This window comes from Syngnathoides biaculeatus, chromosome 4, assembly GCF_019802595.1.
Source record: "Syngnathoides biaculeatus isolate LvHL_M chromosome 4, ASM1980259v1, whole genome shotgun sequence".
NCBI classification, from domain to species: Eukaryota; Metazoa; Chordata; class Actinopteri; order Syngnathiformes; family Syngnathidae; genus Syngnathoides; species Syngnathoides biaculeatus.
Window position 1 is genome coordinate 32467198 of NC_084643.1, and position 12473 is coordinate 32479670.

General features: G+C 40.3%; 2 protein-coding genes across 3 annotated transcripts; both read left to right on the plus strand.

The window, feature by feature from the left end:
• Nucleotides 1–166: 166 nt before the first annotated feature.
• LOC133499357 (transcription factor BTF3 homolog 4-like) lies at nucleotides 167–3708 on the plus strand. 2 transcript variants are annotated; one of them, XM_061817291.1, is made up of 6 exons: nucleotides 167–245; nucleotides 858–926; nucleotides 1007–1120; nucleotides 2473–2674; nucleotides 2755–2811; nucleotides 3400–3708. In XM_061817291.1, exons 1-6 carry the CDS (start codon nucleotides 168–170, stop codon nucleotides 3444–3446), a joined length of 567 nt encoding a protein of 188 aa, XP_061673275.1. In that variant the 5' UTR covers nucleotide 167; the 3' UTR covers nucleotides 3447–3708. The 2 variants fall into 2 exon arrangements, with proteins under 2 accessions (XP_061673275.1, XP_061673276.1); XM_061817292.1 differs by lacking the exons at nucleotides 167–245; nucleotides 858–926 and having other exon boundaries at nucleotides 1005–1134.
• A 4059-nt stretch (nucleotides 3709–7767) lies between these two features.
• il12b2 (interleukin 12B 2) lies at nucleotides 7768–12265 on the plus strand. The gene is made up of 7 exons (XM_061817881.1): nucleotides 7768–7964; nucleotides 8119–8194; nucleotides 9229–9477; nucleotides 9561–9663; nucleotides 10368–10552; nucleotides 11778–11923; nucleotides 12034–12265. Exons 1-7 carry the CDS (start codon nucleotides 7962–7964, stop codon nucleotides 12154–12156), a joined length of 885 nt encoding a protein of 294 aa, XP_061673865.1. The 5' UTR covers nucleotides 7768–7961; the 3' UTR covers nucleotides 12157–12265.
• Nucleotides 12266–12473: the final 208 nt, after the last annotated feature.

Consider the following 12473-nt stretch of genomic DNA (forward strand, 5'->3'; position numbering starts at 1 on the left):
TTCCGCCTTTTAGAAAGGCGACTTTGTTCACATTTTATTTAACATAAATGTGACAATTTACACTAAAGTTTATAACTTCTATAGTATCACAAATGAAAATTATAGTCTCAAACGCAAATTTATTTTTATATATATATATTTTTAAATCGATATCGTATGAAGAGTTCATGTTGCGTCACCTCCGGTTCTTGCCCCTTCCTCAGAGTTTCATCCACTGTTTAAGACGCGTGTTTACACACTCCCAGGTCAGTTCACGTAAAACCGAACTTTATCAAGTGAAACGACCTGCTTTACTATTTGTTCTGTAAACTGTAGAGATTCAGTAACATAATAGGACTCTTTCAAAGAGTGATAAAAACCAGCAGATGTTTGCTCATGTCAATTCTACGAGGCCTCAACGACCCCATTAGCTTGGGTGGCTATTTACAGGGTTCTTGCAGACGAGGCCAATAAGTCGCGTTCTATTCAGTAAAGTGTGACACGTTCGAGAATATCATTTTGAATTGACAGCCAAGCTTAATGGACTGAAGTAAATTCATACATGTATTCCATGATGGTAGTGGGCTTGTTACTCTTGATAATTTTAAGGCGCGTGGCAACTGAACCCTCCAATTTGGGATTCGAGTGATTTTCATGATTGACAGTTAACTAGAAAGCTTATTCTACCATACACAATATATTATAATGAAGTGTCATCATTTAAGGTTGTTTTTCCCCCCTGTGGTTCCAAAATACACAACTCCACTTCCCATTAGTTATAGTTCCAAAACATGAAGAAAGTAATGCAAAAACACAACCTGTATGTATACTCGCTGTAGCTAGGTCTTTGCAAATTTAAACATTTTTCCTGGTCTTAGATGAAGGACTCCATAATGAACCAGGAGAAGCTTGCCAAATTGCAAGTGCAGGTCCGCATAGGTGGCAAGGTTAGTTGTCCCACAGACTGGAACTGTTTTAATTCCCGTAAGTCACATCTGTTAGCTGACACGCTTATTGCTTTTTGCAGGGATCAGCCCGCAGAAAGAAAAAGGTCGTGCACAGAACAGCAACAGCAGATGACAAGAAGCTGCAGTTCTCCTTAAAGAAGCTGGGAGTCAACAATATCTCTGGGATTGAGGAGGTGCAGTTAACTTGGTCAGGCTTGGAAACACTTGTTCGTGAAATACTACAACGTATCACAAATTCTGTTATTACAATTTTACGGAAAGTTTTTAAAATGGGTTCCAAATCTTTAGACGGTAACGTTAGAAGATAATGTGATTTAGAAAATCTTCCTGTTGTTTCTTCAGTGCCAACGTCTCTAATCCGTACGTCATGGCCGCCCTCACCACTATTTGATAAACTTTGCCCTTCATCCTGGCGGATACTCTTCTGTCACATAGAACACCAGACACCTTCCGCCAAATGTTCCACCTCGCTTGGACCCAATTTTTCACTTCCTTACCACACTCTCCATTGCTCTGTATCGCTGACCCCAAGTATTTGAAGTCGTCCACCCTCGCTATCTCTTCTCCCTGTAGCCTCACTCTTCCCCCACCATCCCTCTCATTCACGCACATATATTCTGTTTTACTTCGGCTAATCTTCATTCCTCTCCTTTCCAGTGCATGTCTCCATCTTTCCAATTGTTCCTCTGCATGCTCCCTGCTTTCACTGCATATGACAATATCATCTGCGAACATTGTAGTCCAAGGGGATTCCAGTCTCACCTCATCTGTCAGCCTATTCATTGCTACCGCAAACAAGAAGGTGCTCAGAGCTGTTCCCTGATGCAGTCCCACCTCCACCTTAAATTCTTCTGACACACCTACGGCACACCTCACCATTGTTCTGCTGCCATCATACATGTCCTGTACTATTCTAACGTATTTCTCCGCCACACCAGACTTGCGCATGCAGTACCACAGTTCTTCTCTTGGTACTCTGTTCGAGACTTTCTCTAGATCCACAAAGACACAATGTAGCTCCTTCTGATGTTCTCTGTACTTTTCCACAAGCATCCTCACGGCGAATAAAGCATATGTGGTACTTTTTCTCAGCACTTTAGCACTAAAGCACTATATTAATGTAATGCATTATTCATTCATTCATCTTCCCTTCCACTTATCCCCACTAGTGTTGAGGGCATCCCAGTGACTATCGAATCCATCTTCGAACGAGAGCCAGGGTACATATTGAATTGGTCAGCCAATCAGAGGGCATATACAAACAAACAACCATTCACACTCCCTTTCACATCTACGGACAATTTTAAGTCTCCAATGAATCCATGTTTTTGGGATGGTGGTGGAAAGGGGGGGGGGCAGAGTCCCCAAAGAAAACCCACACAGGCATGGGAAGAACATGCAAACATTACAGAGGTGGAGCTTGGATTCGAATCCCAGTCCTCACTAACCAGTAATGCATTCTTTATTTATTGTCTTTCATCTTCCTTTTTGCACCACTTATATATATATTTTTTCGACTCTGCAGGTGAATATGTTCACAAATCAGGGAACAGTTATCCACTTCAACAACCCTAAGGTGCAGGCATCCCTGGCGGCCAACACCTTCACCATCACGGGCCACCCTGAGAACAAACAGCTCACGGAGATGCTCCCAGGAATCCTACACCAGTTGGGAGCAGACAGTCTTACAAGCCTCAGGAGATTAGCGGAGACGCTACCCAATCCAAGTAAGAACAGCACTTTGCACTCACTTTTTTTTTTTTGCCTGTTGAAGTCCACAATCAACAATGGTTTGTGTTTTTCCTAGTCGGGGAGAGCAAAGCACCCATGATCGCTGCTGAAGAGGAGGATGACGAAGTTCCTGGTGAGCAGTGGGCGCATGTGAATTACACATACATGTCTCAATAAAATGTTTCTTTTTGGTAAAATTTCAAAATAAACCTAAAATGCACTACTTTACAGTGGAACCTTGGTTTTGACATTATCATTTAAAACAATCATGTCAAAACCAAGGCAAAAGTTCTCATTGAAAATATTGCAACTCCAATTAAGCCAATACAGACAGCCCAAAAATAAGAACAACCACAACAATTGCTCAACAGTACCTCACCATTGCAGACATCAAACCGGATTTTTTCACAGGGAAGTGGCCACTGAGCGTACAGTGTCATCTATAAGTTGCAACAGAGTTGCTGAAATGGATCAAACACCTGTTGTGTTACCCTTCCACTCCTGGTTGGGTAACAGCAAGTTGTGCTAAAAGTACAGAAACATTGAAAATTTTAATGTGCATTCAAAAGTTGAGATCAGATTAGGTCCATCCCCAGAGGTGACAGTTCATTTTAGGTTCATCTTGAAATTTCACAACAAAAAAAAGCATATTCCTCAGTTTTTGTTACTGGTGTATAATAATCTTCATAAACGCTCCTAAGTGCTGTGTCTATTATTTCAGATCTTGTCGAGAACTTTGATGAGGCTTCAAAGAACGAGGCCAACTAACATCCCCCAACAAACACAAACTCTTAACTCACCTCATTTGTCCCTGATGAGTGCACGTCCAGTTGGTTTGGGATCAAACTAGTAAAGATGACATCCCCGTCCTCTGCTACACGGCTCTTTGGCATTCTGCAGTAAAAGTATTTAATTCTGACAAAAGTGTACACATCCTTCAACTTGACGTTGCCAGTCTTGCTTTAAGATGTTCACAAACCAGATGTTCGAGTGGAAGTTATCACGTAATAAAGATTACGCTTAAAAGAAAGTGATTGATTTGATCATTTTACACTTCTTTTTCTTTCGGCTTATCCCGTTAGGGGTCGCCACAGCATGTCACCCACAGTCCTCATGTCCTCCCTCTCAACATCCATGTCCAAACCATCGAAGTCTGGTCTCTCTAACCTTGTCTCCAAAACATCCAAGTTTGGCTGTCCCTCTAATGAGCTCATTTATAATCCTATCCAACCTGCTCACTCCAAGCGGTAACCTCAACAACTTCATTTCTGCTACCTCCAGTTCTGCTTCCTGTTGTTTCTTTAGAGCCACCATCTCCAATCCATACATCATGGGTGGCCTCACCGCTGTTTTACAAACTTTGCCCATTATCTGAGCAGATACTCTTCCGTCACATAGAACACCAGATACCTTCCGCCAACTGTTCCATCCCACTTGGACCTGTTTCTTCACTTCCTTACCACACTCACCATTACTCTGTATTGTTGACCATCGCAATCTCTTCTCCATGGAGCTTCACTCTTCCTCCTCCACCCCTCTCATTCACACACACGTTTATTCTGTTTTACTTTGGCTTATCTTCAATACTCTCCTTTCCAGTGCGTGCCTCCATCTTTCTAATTGTTCCTCTGCCTGGTCCCTGCTTTCACTGCATTTCACAATATCATCTGCAAACATCATGGTCCAAGGGAATTCCAGTCTAACCTCGTCTGTCAGCCTATCCATTATCACTACAAACAGGAAGGGGCTCAGAGTTGATCCTTGATGCAGTCCCACTTCCACCTTAAATTCCTCTGTCACACTTAAGGCAGACCTCACCATTGTTCTGCTGCCATCATACATGTCCTGTACTATTTTAACATACTTCTCTGCCACACCAGACTTACGCATGCAGTACCACAGTTCCTCTCTTGTTACTCTGTCATAGGCTTTCTCTAGATCCACAAAGACACAATGTAGCTCCTTCTGACCTTCTCTGTACTTTTCCACGAGCATCCTCAAGGCAAATAATGCATCTGTGGTACTCTTTCTAGGCATGAAACCATACTGTTGCTCGCAGATACTTCTGTCCTGAGTCTAGCCTCCACTACTCTTTCCCATAACTTCATTGTGTGGCTCATCATCTTTATTCGTCTGTAGTTTGATTATTTAATGATTCAATTTATATTAATAATAATTTATAATATAATAATAATCATTTATAATGTATAAAATAATAAAAACCTAATAATTTAATAAACAAACCGAGCAAAGGACATTTTTGTAGGTTGTGAGGCCATGACAGTGATAAGAAAATCTATTTCTTAACATTTAATCACATACAAAGTGGAAGTTCAAGAGAGAAAAAAAATGACCTTCGCAATCTTAAATTGATTATCATAAATGTCAGCCAAACTGAAACCTGCATTTCTCAAGGACTTTGCTATCCCACATTGTCTTATCTATTACTGAATCTGTTGTTAGAACCTGTCCATCGTTTGCCCAAAGTCACTAAAGAATGTGGTCCAACTTAGTAACCCAAACAAGGGCAGTGTATTTGAAATGGATGGATGGAAAGTAATCAATTTCATCAATTGAGTGGAGCCGGTGATCGAAATATCCTCACCATTCCCCACCACCTGAACAAAACTCTCGAAACCACAGATTAATGTTCACATCAACGTAATCAGTGGTGAATGAAAAGGAAAGAAAAAAAAAATGACACATTGAGGAAGCCCTGCAGGAAACATCAGTTGCGGTTTACCATGTGAAACTACTTTTTTTACACACTGGACACGAACATGTTTCACGATGAGGAACTCTTAAAATGACGTTTGGCTAACGAATTGGGGCTGTCCATTGAATGATGAATAAGTAGGGAAATTCCTTCATTGGGGACCCCTCTGCGATCTTTTCCTAAAAAGCTCAATGATAGTGCTATCTACTGCACTCCCACTCCATTTATTTGCATAACACATTGCTGGCACGTTGATCATGAAATTAAATGAGAAATCATAGAATTCACTAGCACTAAAATGTTAACCATAGATAAATTGATTAGGATTTAATTTATTTGCACTAAAACTTAGAAAAAAACTTCACAAAAATTTTTGGTTCATATTTTAGCAATTAAAGACTTTGTTTTCGTTGGTGGTGTTTTTGTAAATAAGTATTAAAGTCGTACTCTATATTGGTCATGATGGCAAATGCTGACAAGAATTCCACTCATACGGCATTTCTCAACCGATTCAAAAATTCCTTTTTCCAAATATTCACCTAAATTCAGGACATGCAGGGAACACTATTCTGGAATCCACAAATTCCAGTTTTCACCGCTGTGTCACATTTTTGATGCAAAGAAAAAAATTAAAATGAGGCTTTAATTAATTCAATCGGTCTCATTCCAAATTCAAACTGTTCTACTCGCTGCTTTGTTTGAGGCCGCTGCTGCCTTCACTTTTGTTTGTTTTATTGACACAAGATCTGACCACCAACTTGTTGTCAAGGAATATTCCGTTTATTTGACTTTAAATAATGTAAAGAAAACATTTGGGGATGTTCTGGAGTTCAAAGAGTCAGTAGCTGTAGCCTACTGTGTTTTCATCTATGTTTTACAACTTGTGATGAATGTTCTACTAAATTACATAGAACATACATGAAATGATTTGAATTGATAATTTTTCAGTGCTGAATCCCATATTTCTGTAATACCTCAAAATCAGTCTATGCTTCAATGACAATCACATTGTATTTCACATCCATTGTGTTGGTGTATAAAGGTATGTATTTACAAACCTGAACTGTATAGTGTTAAAATATATTCATTCACTAAGTAATTGATGTAAACAAAAAAAAAATCTCAATTTTGCAGCATTAACATCTGAGATTTTAAAATCAAATACAGATCAATCATTCAAAAATCAAAATTTTTGCACCTTCCTTTATTGTCACCTATTTTTTCTGTCTGGCAATCTGCTTCCTTCATGACAATCATGCCATGTTTTTGTGGTTCAACAAAAAAAAAAAAAAATTAAAAAAATATACAGTACTCTATGCAGAGCATCTTCTGAACCCAATCCAGGGTTGAAGTTTCTTCGTTGCAGTGTAGCACTTGATGTTTGGTGCTCAATTGCTTGGTGTGAGGTGTTTGCCAGTAATAATTTTAGCCTTTTCTACCTTTCCCCCCAAAGTCAGAAAGGGATGCGCTGCAGCATCACCTCTGACCCTCATGAGTATCAGCGGTACAGACAATAGATTGATGGATAATTTTTTTTCGTTTGTTTTGTTTTTTGTTTTATATTATTTTCTTCCCAAACTTTAAAACTTAATCCTTCCAGTCCCTCCTTCGCAAACAGTTTAAGATTGTTGTGTCATTTTTCTGATACCTTCAGGTTTTAGTATCATTTAAAAACATTGGGCGGAATGGTGAATCAGCTCGAAAGCATTGGCCTCGCAGTTCTGAAGACCCAGGTTCAATCCCAGCCCTACCTGTGTGGACTTTGCATGTTCTCCCCGTGCCTGCGTGGGTTTTCTCTGGGGACTCTGGTTTCCTCCAACATCCCAAAAACATGCAGAATTAATTGAAGATTCTAAATTGACCCTAGGTGTGATTGTGAGTGTGGCTGTTTGTCTCTAATTGCCCTGCGATTGGCTGGCAACCAGTTCAGGGTGTACCTTTCCTCCTGCCCGCTGGGATAGGTTCCACCACTCCCTGCAACCCTTGTGAGGATAAGCGGCTATGAAAATGGATGGATGTTTGTATTTTTTGTTTTTTAAATGTTTTGAAATGAGTAATAGGTGTTACAATATGTTGCTATTGTGATGCACGTGTGCGGCTGCCGCTTGTCCAGGTCACTGTAAATGAAAATTGGTTCTCAATTGATTTACCCGATTAAATAAAAAACGATTACATGTAAACCTGCTAACTCACAAATAAGTAATGAGAACCAAACTTAAACCGTATACAGAAATCTAGGGCAACCCCCCACCCCACTGAATACTAACATGAGCACTTTATTATCGTACATTATTATCTGATTCGAAACCACCCTGCTTTTTTTGGTTTTTTTTTTTTTTACATGCAAAACAACAGACAGGAAATGCTCTTTCAACAGTCCGCTGATTTACTTTAATACGTGTCTCAGTTACTATCTTTCGCTCACCCCCACACAGTTGCAAAAATGGTGTTGATGCTTGCTGTTGCTCAACAATATAAAAACGAGACTGGGCGGCCACTTGCTGCATACGATCATCAGGTCAACTGGACTTCTGCTCTTCATTCATTCTCCGTGTTGCTTCACCAGAATGGTAAGACAAGTGTATTAGACGCTTATTGAAAATTACTATCAGTGTAGGATTGTTTTCTCAATGACAGAATAGGGAGTGAATGGACATGCCAATTAAATGTGATTTTTTTGGGGGGTTCTTTTTAATGGCTAATATTTGCTCCTGTGACCCCCAGAGATCAATGTGGATACTCGGGCTCCTCTTCATTGGCCTGATGGGAGCAAGTGGACTCAACTACTTCCCTAAAAATTGTACGTTTTTACATTTTTATGTTTATTTATTTTATTTTTATTATTATTTTTCCTCAATCTTCATATTGCAGTGGGCTGTATGGTATTTGAGTAGTTTTTTTTTCCAGATGATTTGAAAACAGACGTGTACTTTTACCCCTTACTTTTTTCTTTTTTTAAACGAGACCATGCAAAAAAGATACCAAAAAAAGGCATATATGTAAGAAAGGCCATTTCAACCATATTTGTTTTTTATAAGTGATTAGCTGGCAACCAGTTCAGGGTGTACCCCAACTCCTGCTTGGCTCGGAAAATGGATGGATGGTTTGACAGCTTGGGGACTCAAAAGGTGGGGGTCAATGATGACATAACTGAATCAGGGAAGCAAGATATTCCTCATTCCTTACCATATTTAAGAGAACTCCAACTCCGATAAAGATTTGTAGCGACTTGCTCATCATTAAAATAACTACATGAAGCAAGCCAACAAAGAGTAACAAGTGAGCATGCTTGCCATCTTTGTTGGAAGTGGCCCCCAATCCTCAAGTTATTCTTCCGCCAGCTTCAACAAATCAGCAGAGCTACTACTACATGCGCTAGCAATACTAAGCTACTATTAGCACTGTATAAAAGCTAACGTTAGCCACAGTGACTACATTGGTAGCATATTTTTTTTATAAAGACACATTACTATAATACTAAATGGTATTCGTTTGTTGTTTTGTTTATTGAAATGCACAATTAATTAAACATCAAAAAGATGTGATCAATTTACCTGTCGGGCATAAATATTGCTAATTCTGCATCACTTTTGAACCCTTCAGCTGCCTTAGTTCCCTCCACCTCTTAAGACAACACATACTGTGTTCACCATTGTATTGTCTCGGGATCAATTCAATTCCTTCTTTTTATGCTTCTGTTTGCTATTATTATGGCCAGTGGAAAGAAAACAAAAAGCCTTTTAAGCTTTTCAACAGGAGGATATTTCTAAATATTTGGACTTTTTTTCTTTATCCCCCCCCCCCCACACACACACACACCCCACACACACACAGTTGTGATGGCAAAGAGAAATGGCAACGCCACATTGCGGTGTAGTACGACATCCAAGGGAAGTGAAGTCAGCTGGGAGTTTGGGGGTGAGGAGGTGGATGAAGAATACGGGGACAATATGGTGAAGGATGGTCCAAATCTCCTGGTCAAGGAGGTAGACGGTCCTGCACTGGGAAACTACACTTGCTGGAGCGGAGGAGAGAGCATGTCCACTTATCTCCTGCTGATGGTCGAGGTTGACAAGGAACTTGGTGAGATTATTTTGTTTTATCCGGTCTAAAAAATTGTATTCTTTAATTTGTTGGATTCTTGAAAAAAAAATTGTGTCTTACAGATTCTTTCCTCACCTGTCGCGCAAAGTCTTACGACTGCACATTTACCTGCACATGGAACGACAGTAGATACAAAGCTGTGCGACTTGGACTGGGCCCTGATTGGTAAACAAACATAAAATAAAAAAAAAACAAAGCAAGCATAATGTTGACCTTTTGCTAAAGTACACACATACAAAGAATAATTGGACACAAAACACTATAAGATCATTTCACTAATTTTACAATGTTGTCCTTAAAAATAAATGTTTTACAGATTATTTGAGTTTAAAAATAATGCAATGAAGTGCACATGGGGACAAGACTCTTTGTAATTTCCAGTAACAACCCAGGCTACACTTAGCTCCTCCTCAACAAATAACACTTGACTCTCATTCGAGATGTATTACGTCAACCTTCCTTCTACAAATTACTGTACTTACTCTCCTGATAAAACGGGCCTCTGGTGCTATATTGATGGTTTTAAGAAAGAGCACCAAAAACGAGAATTAGGGTAAATTTGTCAATAGTGAACTACAGATGTTTCCCATGCAGATTACTGTGTATTTTAACCTGATAATTTCCGTTATTCCCATGGGTTAACAACCTATGGGAGGTGTCAACCGGGTCAGGTGCTGTTTGAGCAGGGTGACAGTCGAAGGCGGGGACCTTGCGCTCGAATTCCCGAGTTGGCTTTAGGGACGTAGAACCTCACCTTTCTAGCAAGGAAAGAGCCAGAGTCGGGAAGGGAATGAGAAGCACACAAAGTGGGGTCTTCAATGGGTCAGTTTCACACGATGTCGATGTTTCTTTTTGCATCCCCTCAACAGCCGTATAGGACGCAACTCGTGTCACTGGGTCGGCAGCAACCAGCAAGATGGGAGACTCGAATTTGTGCTTCACCACTCACTCTCCCCCTATGCCGAGGAGAGCACCCCGCTGGAACTCACCGCTCAGGCCATCCAGGGCCATTCCCTCCTGCATAAAACTAAGAGATTTTATCTTCAAGATATCAGTGAGTCAGTGCAACTAACGTTTGCTTCATCATTTTTTCCCCCCACAAGCCACACTGCCAAATCAAGATTAACATTAGGAATGTCTTTTTTTTATCTTTCGTGTCGGTAATAGTATTAGAAGTTCTATTATTAATCTAACTATACTACTAGAATCTGTGGGTGGGTTGTTGGAACTAGATACATGAGATCGGCAGACATGTTTTAGTGGCGGATCATGTTGCCAAGACCAGTGACAGTGCTCCAGTCACACACGAATCTCTGCATCATCCTCCGTGCAGATTGTTGTGCAACTTTTTAAAGGCAATGAGGGAACCTGCTTCGATTGGATAGGATTGAAGTTCGCATTAATGTCCTGTTTCTAAATGTGCTGGGGCTACACCATTGGGAAAAATTTGCAAAACTGCGTTTAACACTCTTCATCACATTTTGACACCAAGAGATCAAGACAATTGAGTTCATCAGTTTATCAACCTTGAAGAAGAATGAAGTATATGCACTACTAACATGCTAATGAACTGGCACACAATCATAAAAAATTTCCTGAGTTCAATAATGAACTGCATCCTATTTGTCAAAATTGGACATTTTTGGACCTGTATTCATCTGAAAGCAATGCCATTTCGCTCATGGTTTCTGCACTTAACCTTAATGACAAACATTGAGTTATCCCCCTGTAGTTCTCAGTGGCTCAAGTTCAGTGCATTTGTAAATTGTGCCAAGAATTTTAGGTTCATGCTGAATGAAATCCCATCTGAAAGCCCAATACCCCGAACTTTTGTCAGAAGTAAGGATGGGTGGGTGGATGCATGGATGGATAGATCAACAGACGTAAGCAGTTCCTGTTCCACTGTAAAAATTACATGCCAGCAAAACGCTATGTCTGTCGTTATTCACCCGTTTAGTCACACGCTCAACACGGTCGTCTGACACTGACAAATCGCTCGTCGCGCGCCAGTGACACGTTAGTATACGCTCATGGTTTTTAGGGGTATCTTATTTGGTCACTGTTACACGCTTCTCGTGCGTTAGACACACGTTAATCATGCGTTAGACACACGTTAATCACACGCCAGATGTGTCATCCTCATTTGAGAACGCTGAAAAATAGAACGATTGAAATGTTCAGAGCACGTTGACCAGAACGTCATGGTGTGACGGGGCCATAACATGGAAATACTGGATGTAGACTGTCACCTGTAAACTAATCAATTGTCTTGTGTCCAGTTGAGCCAGACAGTCCTCAGAAGGTCAAATGCCAAAAGTTGGCTCAACACCTGAAAGTGACCGTCCATCCTCCATCCAGTTGGTCCACCCCTGACAGCTTCTTCCCCCTGGAACATGAAGTGGAATATGAGTACCCTGATGGAAAGGTGCGATACGTACAATGATTCGTCACACCAAACTTTTTTTTGTGTGTCTGTTTTTCTCACGGGAATGTTTCGCTAAGCCCCGTTGTTCTGTCCTCTTCCCCTGATGTTAGATTGGACGTGGCTCGCCCTTCCTGATACCCAAGAAGATCTGGAAGCTGAAGGTTCGCTCCCGAGATCTGCTGGTGCAGTCCAGATGGAGCCAATGGTCTCAATGGATAAATGTAACCTCCTGAAAATTCTCTCTGCCGACTCTTTGTCAGAAATTCAGTGAAATGTTTGTCATGTTATGGGATACCATGATGGGGCACTGACATTCTGACACAAAAATTATTTATGTTTTTATTTATTTTTGTATTTATTTATTTATTTTCAACCAGCGCCCAATAACTGAGAAATGTTATTCTTGTTGCTGCTCCATCAGCTCATCAAATAAATGTTTGACACTCTTTCCCCTTTTGTTTTCATAGTTATTGCGCTCACTAATACACACATGAGTTTTCTATCTTTGTTCATTAAGTTTTGGTTTGTATTTAGTATTACCTTCACTTCC